General features: G+C 55.1%; 1 protein-coding gene across 2 annotated transcripts in view; it reads left to right on the top strand.

Moving 5' to 3' along the window:
- The first annotated feature begins 7,212 nt into the window (after positions 1 to 7,212).
- The window catches only part of SYNJ2 (synaptojanin 2), a 128,486-nt gene continuing 120,579 nt past the window's right edge, over positions 7,213 to 15,119 (top strand). Inside the window, exon 1 of one of the 2 annotated variants that reach the window (XM_075554329.1) lies at positions 7,213 to 7,532. In XM_075554329.1, the coding sequence (XP_075410444.1) occupies positions 7,406 to 7,532 (127 nt within the window). In that variant the 5' untranslated portion in view covers positions 7,213 to 7,405. The remainder of the gene's footprint in view (positions 7,533 to 15,119) is intronic. The other variant, XM_075554328.1, reaches the window with a different exon arrangement.

Here is a 15,119-nt window from a genome sequence, read left to right as displayed (position 1 = left end):
AGAGAAAAATTATTTGAAACTGATTGGGGGAGCAATCATACAATACCTCTTGATGGGATTGATCTATGGAAGGTTATGATCTCCGTAAGAGCTCCCAGTAAAACGATAAAGAAATAAAAAAGAATGCATATGAATGCACCTGCTTGCCTCCCGTCCATTTGTCCACAAACCATTTTCCACTCCGAAGCTGCACGACTGCTTTCTTCTTCCTTCTGCCTTCCTCCCTTTCCCCGGACCTGCGCATCGCACGCACACGTGCACAGATCCACGTGCGACTTCCCCATCCTAGGAGCGTTGCCTCCCAATGTTTGTGCAGTCAACGGCGGTTATTTTTAATCATGTAAACATAAAATCCTAAGGATCTACATTTGACCTCCTCCCTGGGGGACGGACAACAGAAAAGGGGGTGAAGGGAGATGCCAGACAGGGCAAGATATGACAAAATGATAATTTATAAATTATCAAGGGCTCATGAGGGAGGGGGGAGCGGGGAGGGAGGGGAAAAAGAGGACTTGATGCAAAGGGCTTAAGTGGAGAGCAAATGCTTTGAAAGTGATGAGGGCAAAGAATGCACAGATGTGCTTTATACAATTGATGTATGTATGGATTGTGATGAGAGTTGTATGAGTCCCTAATAAAATGTTTTAAAAAATAGACATGTAATCCTATAACCTACACTGGGTTCGATGTTTGTATGATTTTTAAAAGCCAAAAACCAAGCACCAGGGGAAGGAGGGAGGTCAAGGGTAGCTGACACGGAAGAGTTCAAGAAGAAAGAGAAGGTTTAGAAACGGACTGTGGTTGCCGCTGCACAAGACTGCTTGATGTGACTGAGTGATGGGATGGTGAGCTTATCTGAATCAGCTCCCCATAAAAAGGTTTCGGAAAATGAAAAATAAGCACTACGGACAGCTGAGCCTTATGGCAGATGTGCAAAGGTTACGGCGTTTCCTATTTCATACCACTCTGCTGCCTTTCCCCACGAGGGTTCCTACTAAGGACAAGCAGACACATGCTGCTCCTGGCACATCAAAGGCCCCACCAGGGCCTCTCCGTAACAGGTGTGCTGTGGGGTGTTTTCCAGTTGTGGCCTGCTTGGCCCCAAGGCCAACTGGCAGGTGGTATACTTGTGTGAAAAGAGCCACCACCTCCCCACATACACACACATACCCATCCCCTGAGTCCATAGTCACCACACAAACCACACTCTGCCCCTGCACCTGACTGACCAGTGCTGTTGAGTCTGTAGCAGACCAGAGCAAAGGAAGGCATTGGGGCCTATGGACAAGGAGCAGGGGCCACCAAGACCATCTGGCCTCTAGTAGCCAGCCACGCTCGGACGGGCTGTTCCTTTGTGTTCCAGGGTGGGGGAGAGCAGGGGAGGTGTGTTTCCTGAGGTAACAACTCGTGTGTGTGGCTAGATAAATACAGATTCAAATCAGTACCTCCTATTTCTTTCCCTTAGTTTATTTTTAGAGTAGTTTCAGATTTATAGAAATATTGAGCAGAAAGTAGAATTTCACACACACGCATGCTTTCCCCTGCTCATTAGCATCCCTGGGGGCCGGCTATCAGAGGCAGCAGTGGCCTCGGTCAATATTTGTTCAAGAAACACTGAAAGGACAACTCAGCAAAGCTGTGACTCTCCCCTCTCACCCGGTTGAGCCATTTACTCATTGTGCAAATACTCCTGGAGAGCCCCCTGAGCCTCAGGCACTGTTCAAGGTTCTGGGGCAGAGCAAATGAAACAAAAGCAGAGCCAAACAAGGAGCCCTGCGGGGGGGAGAAGTCCATCACCCCCACAAGACAAGTAAACTCAAAACACATCAAAGGGCCCCAGGAGCGGCCAAGGTCCTCTTAGACCTCCGGTGGTCAGGGCCAGTGCAGTGTAACCACAACGGGGAGAGGGAGTGAGGAGAGGCTACAGAAATATAAAGCAGGATTCTGACTCCAGTCGACCCAGTAGAACCACGTAGAACCATTCCTTGGCATTCCCAGGACTGGAACCTTTCCCAGGAGCCAACTGCCACATGGATCTTCCTCCCGAGGAGCAGCTGGTGGACTTGAAGCACTGCTTCACCACTGTGCCAGCAGGGCTCCTGAGTAGAGCAGGGGAGGCAAGGTGGAATGTGGGGCTGGTGGAGGAAGTCTATGTCAGAAGACTTCCTGAGGGAGGTGGGTTTTAACAGGCCTGGGAGGGTCCCCGAGTCAAAGTCCGGCACCCTGAGGGCCAGCCAAGCAGAGGGAGCCTTGGGGTCTAGGGTGGACTTGAGCTTCCACCAGACAGGGTAGAGCTGTGTCTGGACCCATCAGAAGGAGATCACTAGGACAGGGCAGGGGGATATCTTCGTTCCCTAGTCTCCTTGTAACCAAAGAGATTTGATTTTGTCCTAGTTCAGGAGGCGTGGAAGTCTGAATTCAGGGCATCCGTTGGAGAAGCCCCTTGTCTCTTTCAGCTTCTACAGTTGCGGAATTCCTCATGCCTGTGGGATCTGCATGGGACCTCTGCCTTCCTTGACTCTGTCTGCATGGTCCCTTATAACCTGGAAGTGATAAGGGTTAGGCTGTGCCCTTTCACTGGAGCCCTGGTGGCATAGCAGTTACGAGTTGGACTGCTAACCACAAGGTCAGCAGTTTGAAGCCGCCAGCCTGCCTGCGTGAGAAAGATGAGGCTTTCTACTCCGGTAAAGAGTTACCATTTCGGAAACCCACAGGGGCAGTTCTACCCTGTCCTGTTGGGTGGATAAGAGTCGATAGCAGTGAGGTTTCGTTGTCTGTTTGGGTTTTGGTACCCTTCAATGAGAAGGCTCATTCACTTGACAAGAAAAACCCCATTCCCAAAGAGGCTTGCATCCATAGGGAGTGGGGTCCAGACACCAGCACCTATTGAAGCCATCACTAGTCCCCCACAGCCACAGCCAATGGGCTGTAGCAGGCATTTAACAATGGCCTTGACCCAACCAGTTCTCCGAGGCAGGAGGGACACAGCAGCTACATTTCATAGATGCACACTTGGATGGGTCATGAGTCTCAGTGGTTTGCCAGTGACGCAATGATGTAATCTCCCCCAGAAGTGACCTGATGGTATCAGTTCTGATCCAATGTAAGGGGATTAAAGTGGGTGTTAACACCCTGACTCAGGTCCCACCCTTGTACGGGGAGTTTCCCCGGGGTGTCACCGCATCGCCTTTTATCTCTTACACGAGATGAAAGGAGAAGGAAGAACTAAGAAAGAAGAAGCGGGAGAAGAGCACATCCTTTGCACCCAGGGGTCCCTGTGCTGAGACCCTCCTAGACCAGAGTAGCATTGGCGCCTAGACACACAGAGCTCTCCATAGGACGCCAAGCTCCTACATCAGTGGTTCTCAAGCTTCCTAATGCCACGGCCCTTTCACACAGCTCCTCATGTTGTGGGGACCCCCAACCATAACTTTACTTTTGTTGCTACTTCATCACTGCAATTTTGCTACTGTTACAAATTGTAATGCAACTATCTGATGTGTAGGATGTATTTTCATTGCTACAAATTGAACACAATGAAAGCATAGTATTTCATCACATAAACAATATGTAATTATATATTGTGAAATATTGATTTCTAATGACAAATAAATGGCATTTTGTTGTGTAGCATGGCTAACAGTCTTCATGGCATATCTGCATGTTGGCAGACCTACCTGGAGACAGATAGAGGAGCGGTGTCTCGGTTCCTAAGACCAGTGAAAATATGTGTTTTCTGATGGTATTAGGGGACCCTTGTGAAAGGGTCGTTTGACTCCCAAAGGGGTCATGACCCACAGGTTGAGAACCACTGCCCTAGATGTTGCCAGGTGTGACAAGGACCTGCTCCCCCAGAGTTAGAGAGTCAGTGCTCTGAATTCAGACCTCTAGCCTTGCGGCAGTGAGAGGCCACGCCCAGTTTGTGAAAGGCATCGCCTCTGGTGCCTTTATGTGACTCCCCACTGGAGGACCAGGCAGATAGGCATGGGAACAGTGTGGGAATCAGGGTGTAGCTACCAGTGACTTGCTGCAGTTGGATTAGCAGTGGTTGGTCGGTTGTTTTCTTCTCCAGTGGTACATAGAGTGAAAGTGAAGACTCATCTTAAGGTGACAGAAGCTGTATAGCTCCACTGCTGGTCTCTGGAGGTAAAAAAAAAAAATCCCCAAATCTGGGGAGCATACACTGCGGTGTGATGCCGGGGAAGGTGGGAAACGGGAAGGAAAAAGAATGGAGAACCTTGGTCCCCTTTCCAAATGATCTTACTCAGTATACATAGCCCTGGACTTAAACCAGATCCAAGTTACAACACATTGCACCTAGGGACTGTCTGTCTTTTGACTGGTCATATTTTTTGGTAAATCTTATTTGTAATAAGTACTAGGTAACATGCTGCAACGTGTAATTTGCTGATATTCACATTCTCAGATGTGTTCGCTCACAGATGTCCCATTTTATGATTTATTGTTCAAAAACAGTGCCATGTTTTGAAATGAAAACTGAAAAAAATTTAAAAGGATGTTCGACTTAACAAGAGCTGGCTGACTGTGGAGTGTTGGCATGGAATCCTGCTTTAAGTCAGAGAATCCGTGTAATTTGTCAAACAGGGCTATTCGTTAAAAGAGATACAAAGGCGTTTCTCAAGCAATGTGTGATCACCAGAAACCTCTCTCCGCCATCAAGTCGATTCCGACTCACAACAACGCTATCAGACGGAGCAGAACGGCCCCTGTGGCTTTCCAAGAGTGTACATCTTTATGGGAGTAGAAAGCCTCATCTTTCTCTCGAGGAGCAGCTGGTGGGTTCGAACCACTGACTCGGTGGTTAGCAGCTCCCTGCATATGTATAGTTGTGAAGGTGAGGGCATTTCCATATGGTTGTCTGGAGCCTCCGTGTTTCCAGAAGGCTTCTTGGAAGAAGTGAGTGATCTTTGCAGTTCAAAGAGTTTTCCTATGCAGGTGGGAGTCTAAGAATGAAGAAGGAAAACCAAAGACGAAGCATGCAGATTACGGTGCTGGTGAAGAACATTGACTAGACATGCCATGGACTGCAGGAAGAACAAACAAATCTGGACTGAATGTTCCTTATTGGTAAGGTTGGTAAGACTTTATTCCTACCCATTTTGTACATCAGGAGAGACCAGTTCCTGGCAAAAGACACCATGCTTGGTCAAGCCGAGCGCAGGCGAAAAGAGGAGGACGCTTGATGAGATGGAGGAGCCCAGCACTGCAGCAACAGGCTCAAACACACAGGACCGGGCGTGCTTCCTTCTGCCCATGCAGGTGACCATGCATCAGAACTGACCGGACAGCTAGGACAACATGTGTGTGTGGGGGGGGGAAGGTGAGGAGAGAAGCTAGAATGATGGCAATCTCTGCCCCCTTGTCCCCCTCACAGCCCATGCCATCCCCAGGAGGTTTCCCCACAGAGGACAGAAGCTCCCACAGAGGTCTGGCCATCCCGACAGCCCGCTAGGGTATCACAGTGCCTGCTTAACACACAGGCGCTGCCCCTTTCTGGAACAGGCCCAAGAGCTAATTAGGCTTGGCTCACAGTCCTCCGGGATTCACCTGCAGCTGCTTGGGGCAGGGCGGGAGGAGCCAGGCTGGCTCTGGGGCCTGACAGAGCCACCCGGGGAGATCTCTGGGACCATCTGGAGCTACCCCTCGGGAGAGAGACAATCAAAACCTCCAAACCCCTTGGCCTTCCCTCAGCTTGCGGAAAGTGGACAGACCAGAGGTGTGGGCTGGCATCCACCGCCCCCAGGGGAAAGTGAGGCCCAGGAAGTTACGGTCTGGCGATGGCTGACTGTCCAGTTCTGGTCTGTCTATGATGAGCCCTAGTTGGTGGCCACCACTCCGCTCGCCCCGGGTGGACAATGACCTGCGAATCCGCATGTGTTCCCACTGAACACTCTCTGGGCCAGGCCCCTTCTAAGTGTTACCAAACTAATTCTGTAGGTGGTGTGATTGGCTGGTGCTTGACTGCTAGCCTAAACGTGGGTGGCTTGACCCTCCCAGGGGTGCCACAGAAGAAAGATCTGGCGATTTGTTGTTGTTAGTTGTCTCCCAATGCACTGTCAGGTAAGCAGAAAGACCTGGTTAGCTGCTCCCATGGATTTCCAGCTTTGGAAATCCTAAGGAATCCACTAGGTGGCAGCGTGTGTTTTTTTTCTCTTCAATAAATCATTTTATTGGAGGCTCTTACAGCTTATAACAATCCATCCATCCATTGTATCAAGTACATTTGTACATGTGTTGCCATCGTTTACAAAACATTTTCTACTTGAGCCCTTGGTATCAGCTCCTCTTTTTTCTGTCCCTCCCTCACCCCTAAATTATGAATTATTATTATTTTCATGTCTTACACGGTCCCGTCTCCCTTCACCCACGTTTCTGCTCTTTGTCCTTTTGCGGGGTGGTGGTGGTGGTGTTACACGTCATCAATCATTGTGATCAGTTCCCCGTTTCTTCCCCTTCCCCCCATCTTCACTCTACCCTCTTCCTACCGACACTCCCATGACTGTACCTGAAGGTTTTATCCGTCCTGGATTCCATGTGTGGAGAACTCTTACCCTTACCAGTGTACATGCTCCGTCTAGTCTGATTTGTGACTTAGGACTGGGGTCATGACAGTGGTTTGTGTTTTTTTAACTGTGCTGAGCAAATCCATGTGACCAGAGTGGAACTCCTCTGTAGGTTTCAGGGTTGTGGCCTTTTTTTTTTTTTGGTGGTGGTGGTGGAGGTGGTGGTGGTGGTGGTGGTGGACGTGGTGATGGTGGTGGTGGTGGTGGTGGTGTGGCCTTTCTGGGGCAGAACGCCAGGCCTTTCTTCAGCGCGCTTCCAGGTGGGTTTGGAGGGTTAACCTTTCAACGTGTGGTCCAGTGCTTAGCTCTCTGCGCCCAGCCTGAGGCTCCTTGAAGGCAGGAAACCATCTGGAAGCACCGCGCTCCTCTGGGGCACCTGGGTCAGCGCAGGGCGGTGGGTCTCCCCTCTGGGGGCAACGCTACCTACCCCCTTCACCGACCGCGGGCGGGCAGCGGGCGGGGCGCAGCGACCCGGGCTGGAGCGGGCGGGCCCTGGCCAGCTGGGTGGCGCCCGCCAGCTGTCCGGCTGTCCGTCGGTCCTTATAAGGCTGTGGGCGTCTTTCACGGTCCAGACAAGGGTCGGCCGGCCCTCCTTGCCGCGTGGCCTAGCAGAGGGGCCGGCCCCGGACGGACCAACGGACGGACAGACAGACGGCCGGCGCCGGCGGGGAGGAGCCCGCGCCATCGGGGAGGAGCCCGCGCCGGCGAGCGCGGCGCCCAAAGTGAAACTCCTGGGAGCGGCGGCGCGAGCGCGCGCGGGGCTGACGGCCGGCAGACCCCCCAGCGCCCGGCCCCGCGACCCCCGGCCCCGGGCCCCCGCCATGGCGCTGAGCAAGGGGCTGCGGCTGCTGCGGCGGCTGGAGCCCGCGGGGGACAGCAGCGTCCTGCTGGAGGCGCGCGGCCGCGGGGACTGCCTGCTCTTCGAGGCCGGCGCGGTGGCCACGCTGGGTGAGTGCGGCGCCCCGGGCCCTGCGCGCCCGTCCACGGCCCCTGCCCCCTCCTCGCGGCCGCCCCCGGCCCCTTCTCTCCGGCCCGGGTCCCCGTCCTCTCCCTCGCCTGGCTCGGCCCCCCTGTGCCCTCTCCCACGCCGGTCCCCTGTCGCCCACCTCTCCAGCCTTGGGGAGGCTCCCGGAGGGACAGTGGTGGATGAGCTTCGGACACTCGGGGCCGCGGGCTGGCTGGACACCCGCCTGCCCTGCTGGGCGCTGAGAGCCCTGCTCTGGGGTCGCCGGTGCCTCCGGCTCCTTGGGGCGTCCCCCACTTCCACCTCCCACCACTGGGCAGCCTGTCCACTCAGGTCGGGCGCAAGGCTGGTGACCAAGCCAGGGACTGCTTTCAGTCAGTGGGTCTGGCTTGACCCTGAGGGCTGAGGTTGGGAGACCTTCCACCGGACACCCCTGAAACTGCCGCTGGCCTCCAGTGCATGCCGTGGGCCTAGCATGCCGGTCACTGGACATTCTCGGGTGTGTTGAAGGGAGGTTCAGAAGTGGCCACACACCTTCAGGCAGGGACTCGCTCGGGTTTGTAGATGAGTAAACTGAGTTCGGAAATGAGCCTTCCTCTCGGTGACACAGCTTCTTTCTGACCCCCGTCTGACTGTTTCTGTGAGGTCATACCAGGCATGGCTTCCTGGTGTCACTCCCCTCCCCTCCCTTGTTCCGTTGCCAGTACCCAGGTGCAGGCCTAGGCAACACCCAGGGAAGTCAGGGCTGAGGGTGGTTGGGATTTGAAACTCCTGCCCTGGAGAATGGGTGGTCTCCGGAGTGCCACCTATTGGAGGCTCTAGGCAGGTGCAGTGGACGCTCTTCACCTTTTTTTGTCATCCCTTTCTGCAATCTGTGCCTGGGTTCCTGGGGGGAGGGGGGCTCTACTTAGAAACACCACCTCTTCTGCTTCCACTTCCCCCAATTCATTCAGTGAAGCAGCCAAGGTGGGGCACGGGGCTAAATCTTGGGCTGCCAGCCATAAGGTCGGTGGTTCAAACCCACCAGCTGCCCTGTTGAGGGAGAAATGAAAGCCGGCCGCTCCTGTAAAGATGTACAGTCTTGGGAACCCTAAGGAGCAGTTCTGCTCTGCTTTGGACGTGTGGCGGTGGGTTTAGTTGCGTGGGTTTGTTCACTCTGTGGTAGGATTCTCTCCTTCCATGCCTGACCGATAGTGGCTGAACCAGTGATGGCGAGGGACCAGGCAGTGTTCCAGTCTGTCCTGTGCATGGTCACTAGGGTCGGAGCCGACACGCTGGCACCCAACAAGGTAAACCGCGCTGACCATTGACCGCCCATCTCTCAGTGACGCGTGTGGGTCTGTCTGGTGCCGATCAGCCTTCGGTGGAGCTTGCAGACCGAGGCAGGTTAGGAAGAAAGGCCAGGGGATCTAGTTCTGAAGTATCAGCCGAGGAGACCCCGTGGATCCCACAGGGTCACTGTGAGTTAGGGGCCTTTGGTGATGGCAGTGAACAGCGGCTTGTTTGCAGTCACTTGATTACGAAGCGCTGTCGCCAGTCTCCCAAGCTCAAAAATGTTCAGTGCCTTGTGGATTAAGTGATTATCAGAGATCATCTCCATTTCTGCCCTGTCCCGAGAGGTCCAAATTTGGTCATTTGGGAAGACCTGGAGTGAAACCCACAAAAATTTCCATTCCATTTTAGATATCCACTTCATAGCACATTTATCAAAACCAAGGGATTCATTTCATGGTTGAAAAAACACTGCTTCATCAAAGACAGGGAAACACCCTTAGGTTGGATTAAAGCAGAGGTAAGCGAGCTTCTCACACAGTGATGAGTTCTTCTGGAGCCGAGGGTCCAGTCCCAGGAGAGGGACATTGTGCTTGGTCAAGCAGAGGGGCAGTGAAAAGGACAAAGACCATCAACGGATGGACGGCCGGACGGACTCTGCGGCTGCCACAGTGGACCGACAGCACCGTCTGTGAGGATAGCGGCGTTGCTTTCTGTTGTACGCAGGGTCACTCTGAGTTGGAAGCCACTTGGCAGCACCTGACAGCAACCATGGAGCCCTGGTGGTATAGTGGTTACATGTTGGGCTGTGATTACATGGCCATCGGTTCAAAACCACCAGCTGCTCCTTGGAAGAAAGATGAGGTTTTCTACTCCTGTAAAGTGTTACCATCTTGGAAACCCACAGAGAGGTTCTGCTCTGTCCTAGGGGGTCGCTTGGAGTCGAAGTTGACTTAGTAGTAGGGAATTTTTTGTTTTTGCAAAGATAAAGTAGAAAGTAACATAGCTTGTAAAATAAGCCCTTAAATTCCACTATTTTGGCAGTAATTCTGCCGCCTAGAGGATAGAGGCTGGGAGGCTGTGCAGGACCTGGCAGGGTTTTCATTCTGTGGTGCACACTGTGGGTCGGAACCGACTCCCTGGTGCCCAACAACATGGGAGGTCAGAGGCTAAGGTTGCTAGCTGCGTCTTTCTGGTACACACACGTTCTGTGGGAGCACTGAGAGGGGTCGTGGTTACATGCTGAGCTGTGATCCTCACGGTCGGCAGTTCCAAACCACCAGCAGCTCCGAGGGAGAAAGACTGGGCTTTCTACTCCTGTGAACATTTACTGTCTGGGAAACCCACCGGGCGGGGTGCTATGGGTCAGCATTGACTCGATGGCAGTGAGTTGGTTCACAACAACTAGAGCCATGTTGTTTTCCCACAAGGAAGGTTTTGGATGATATATGAAGGTAATATTTTCCCTTAAGAAGTTATATTGGGGCCGAGACGCCTGTGCACACACAGGAGGCTGATGCCAGGACACAGGGTGTAAGTAAAGGACCAGCACGCCCTGCCTCTTGCGGCCATGGCTGTCACACTCTCTGACAAAGAGCAACAACAAACCCCTGTCTCTGCCCAGGTGGCTCTGACTCCTGGCGAACCCCGCGGGGGCCAGAGTGAAACTGCCACACAGTTTGCACATGAGATCGGGCACATTCAGGGTGGCATGGCCATGGGCACCTCAGGGTTTTCAATGGGAGTGAGATGACGCCAAGGGGTGAACATCGTGGGTTTCTTCCCTTTGGGTACTATTCTTTCCTTGGGCCCCAGGGACTCTGTTGGGTAAGCGTTGGGCCGCTAATCGATAGGTCAGGGGTTCAAAACCACCAGCCACTCCCCGGGAGCAAGTTGAGGCTGTCTGCCCCTGTAAAGACTGACGGCCTTGGAGCCCAATACAGGGCCGCTGTGAGTCAGCGTTAGCTCGATGGCTGTGGTTCTTCTGGGTTTGGTGAGCGCTCCTGAACTCTGGCTAGCTTGCAGCAGCCAGTCCCCAGGCACCACGGACACGGGAGTCTGGGCCCTGAGCATCTTCAAAGCACATTCCCTCCCTCCCCCTCCCCGCCCCCCCACCTCCCTCTACTGAGATCCGGACTTGAAAATGCCTCATGCCTGGAGAGGCTTGGCAGCTCCTTAGAACTGCCTGGTAATGGCCAGAGAGGATGGGCTTTCAGGGCCAAAGGGTCCCTGGGTGGTACCAGCAGCCAACCTGCCCTGCCGCTAATAGGTAAGTTGGAGGTTGGCAGGAGGCCCCTTGGGTGCCTTGGGAGCAAAGTGCTGGCCATCGATGGCTTCTGGGAGTGCAGCCGTGGAAGACCCTCTGGGGCCGTTTACCGGATGCTCAGGCTGCTGAGGGTGGGGCTGGACTTGCTGACAGGGGCTGGGCTTGAGGAAAACTGCTGACTGGGCCCCCCTCCCCGCCCTCCCCTGCTGCATCTCTGATGGAGGCCGGCTGAGCTCCACATTCCTTCTCCTGGAAGCAAGCCAGCCTCACTGGCACCGATTTGACGAGGATTTTAAAAAACCTTCCTCGGTTGGCCTGCTTCTGCTCGAACACAGATGGAAAGCTGTGCACGAGGCGATTTTCTGGGGCCCACAAACCACCCTGAGCACCGCTCCTTAGTTCAGGAGGCCTGGCCTCTCGGAGTCAGCATTGACTCCAGGGCCGTGAGTTTCACTGGGGTTCTTCTTTTTTGGGGTGATGTAGTGGTTAAGACTTGGCTGCTAACCTCAAGGTCAGCAGTTCAAAACCACCAGGCACTCTGTGGGAGAAAGGTGAGGCTTTCTGCTCCCGTTAAAGACTTACAATCAGGGGCGGGTCTACCCTGTGCTGTGGGGTCTCTGTGAGGGGGAATTGACCCGGTTTGCATGACTGGGACAAAAGGCACCAGCTGTCTCTCCGTCTCTTTTAGAAGGCGCCCTGGTGGCACAGGGGGTGAAGTGCCAGGCTGCTGACCACAAGTCCAGCAGCCGCTCCACAGTGACAGAAGAGGCCGTCCGCTGCTCCAGGATCCAGTCTTAGGAACCCTACCTGATAGGGCTGCCAATAGGACCTGCCTTGTGCCATGGCTAGGAGCTGGAACTGACGCAGGGACCGTGGGTTTGGCTTGAGGTGGGCCTCTTTGAGTCTCTGGGTGACCTGGGTGGCGGTCCTTGGCCTTTGACGTTCTGGGGTGACATCATCTACAAACAGCCTCCCAGGAAGGGCCACCTGTGGGTGCCCAGAGATTGTCCAAGTTTGAACAGGCAGCAAGAAGGGGAGGGGGGAAGGGGGAGATGGAATAAAGCAAAGTAGAGAGTGTCCCTCGGAGCCCCAAGGGGAGGAGGTCTTGTGTCAACAGGGGCCCCTGGCCCCCACAGCTGTGTTTGTACAAAGGCCACACAGAGGAGCTCTGTTTGGCTTGGGGAGATGGCACCAGGGCCCGGAGCAAGGCACGGCCTGGACTGAAGCCTGGGCTAGTCTCTCTGGGTGGATGACCTGGGGTCATGCGACCTACAGTTGACCTCTGACCTGCCTGGGAGGGTCTGGGAGTCCCAGAGATGGTGCCACTGGTGAGCACTCTCGGTGGCCAACTCAAACGTTGCAGGGTGGAGGTGTCCTGGGAGCAAGGCCTGCTGACCTCTGTCTGGGCCACTGGGGCAGGCCCTCGAGCGCAGTTCTACTTTGACACGCTGCTTGCGTGCACACACGGAGTCTCCTGGAGTCAGAATCCACTGTGTGTGTGTGTGTGTGTGTGTGTGTGTGTGTGTGTGTGTGTGAATCCGAGAGCAGGGGACAGCTGGCTTTCTATGGCAGGCCCCTGCACTCTGTCCACCTGGTGTCCCACTGTCTCCAGCGCTCTCTCAGCCAGAAAGGGTCATGACTCACCACCCGACCCGGGCTCCAGCCACCAGCCTCCTGTGTGCGCCAGGTCACTCGTCACTCGCCGGTGTTTGTTACCTCCTGCAGTGGACGCGTCCCTGGGCACACAGGAGGACAGGGACGAGCGTTCTCCTGTATCAACATGCGGTCCCATGGGACAGACCCTCAGTGCCAAGCAGGACCGCCACTAGGAGAGCGTGCCCTCTTTCCGCGTCCATTTACTTAGGTGTAGACTTGAAATCCACTAGGCAGATTCAGACGTGACCCAAAGCAGAAAGGTGTGAGCGGATCCCGAGCTCCTGGTCAAGATCCACTTGAAAGACAAAAAGAGCCAGAAGAAGGGGCGCTCGTGCCGAGCAGTGCCCCCACACCTCCCTGCAGGCACTGGTCAGCGCTCTGAGGGGGGGAGTCCCGTCTCCTCCGTGGCCTTGCCCTCAGACCTGGTCCCCCAAACAGTACAGGGCCCTGGTGTCCCTAAGTGTGGTACCTAGCCTCTGGTACTGCACTCCACACAGTGGGCACCCAGGACCCCATGTGACACTTGGAGAAACGGAGGCCTGGGGGCACTTATGAACGGGCCCAAGGTCCCCGCCTCTGGTTAGTGGCAGGGCTGGGTTTTGAATGAGGCTCTGTGTGTGTGTGTGTGTGTGTGTGTGTGTGTGTGTGTGTGTGTGTGTGTGTGAAGGCCAGTGTTGCCTAGTTCTCTCTGCTCGTCTCGGGTTCTCGGAAGCCATGTATGGTCAGTAGAGACAGGGCCCCGGAGAGTTGGACATTGTCCTCTAACCTGCACTTTCTGAATGGGGAAGCCTCCTCGATCCTCCCCCCCACCCCTTGTGCCCCTGGTTCTGAGTGGAGGTGGTGGTGGTGATGTTGAGGAGGAGGGTGTGGGCTTTGGTCTTGGGCTCCCAGAGGGTGGGGCTGTGCCCTGGCTGGGTCTCAGTCCCCTCTCAGAATCCCAGGTGCATGAAGAACCAGACCTGCTACGCTCAAGCCGTCCCGGTTCCTGGCCACCCCGTGTGTGTGTGTGTGTGTGTGTGTGTGTGTGTGTGTGTGTGTGCAGAGCCTCTCCACAGGGGTGTCTGGGCTGGAATCTTCAGGAAGCACATTGCCAGACCTTGCTTCCACAGTGCCACTGGTGAGTCTGACCTGCCTAGTGGTGCCGGAGGTATCAGGGTCCGTGGACTGCGGTACAACACGTCTCAGCCCTTTGTACAACCGAACAGAACACTGCCTTCCTCAACATTCATCCTGCTCTGTTAGAGCCCATTGCTGCCACCACCGGTCCGTCCACCCGGCCGAGGGCCCTCTCTTTTTCACGGACCCTCCACATTGCCAAGCATGCTGCCCTTCCCCAGGGACCGGTCTCTGCTGCCACCCTGTCCAAAGTACGGGAGCGGAAATCTCACGTCTCGCTTCTAAGGAGCGTGCTGACTACTTCCCTCCAGGCTGATTTGTTTGTTCTTCCGACAGTGCATGCTGCGCTCCGTGTTCCTTACTCAGAGCATCCGTCCTTCTTTCTGTCCTTCTGGTTGCTGTCAGGTTCCAGCCGGTCCAGTCTGACTCGCCTGCATAACAGAACAAAACACCACCTGGCCTGGGCCACCCCCTAATTGTTATGTGTGAGCCCATTGTTGCGGCCACGCTGCCTGCCCACCTCCTTGGAGGCCTCCCTCTCTGTCGCTGCCCCTCCACTTTCCCAAGCACGAGGTCCTTCTCTCCAACAACACGTCCAAAGTCCACGAGGCGAGTGTCTCCACCCTCACTTCTCAGGGGCATTCTGGCTGTCCTTCCAAGACAGACTTGTTGGTTCTCCTCACAGTTCAAACCCCTGATGTCCACCCCAGGCCCACAGGTGATAAGAAGCCCAGGTGCCGTCCCCAGTGTCCCTGAAAGCAGTGTGTGTGTTGCGCTCCTGGCTGCAGGGTGGTGAAGGGTTTGAGGTGTCCGTGTGTGTGTGTGTGTGTGTGTGTGTGTGTGTGTGTGTGTGTGTTGGAAGTAGTGGGGGAGCAGGGTTGTTGATGCGCATGCTCTGCCCAGTGAGTGCCCAGACCCCCTAGGGAGGGATCTAGGGAAGTGGCCAGGTCGGTGCCAGGCGGTCTTCCTCTGCTGACTGCCACTGTCTGTGTGCCGGTTGGTGAGCTCTCTAGAGGCTGGCGGGCAGGTGGTGTCCGGACTGATGTAGCCGCCATGCTTTCTGCTGAGGCAGCAAACCACTTCGCTCCTTCCTCCACTCTCACCAGAAATTCGCAGCCTTCTCCTCACCCTCCCCTGCTCCCCTAGCCCTCCACCCAGGGGACCTTCCTCCCAAGGGCTGGTGGCCACAGGGACAAGGACCCAGTTCTCTGCTCTGGGTGGGCCATGGGAGCAGGGTGAATTGCTCCTGGCCTGCCCGGTG

The sequence above is a fragment of the Tenrec ecaudatus genome, chromosome 7, assembly GCF_050624435.1.
Source record: "Tenrec ecaudatus isolate mTenEca1 chromosome 7, mTenEca1.hap1, whole genome shotgun sequence".
Taxonomy (NCBI): domain Eukaryota; kingdom Metazoa; phylum Chordata; class Mammalia; order Afrosoricida; family Tenrecidae; genus Tenrec; species Tenrec ecaudatus.
This window is presented reverse-complemented; position numbering and strand designations above follow the sequence as displayed.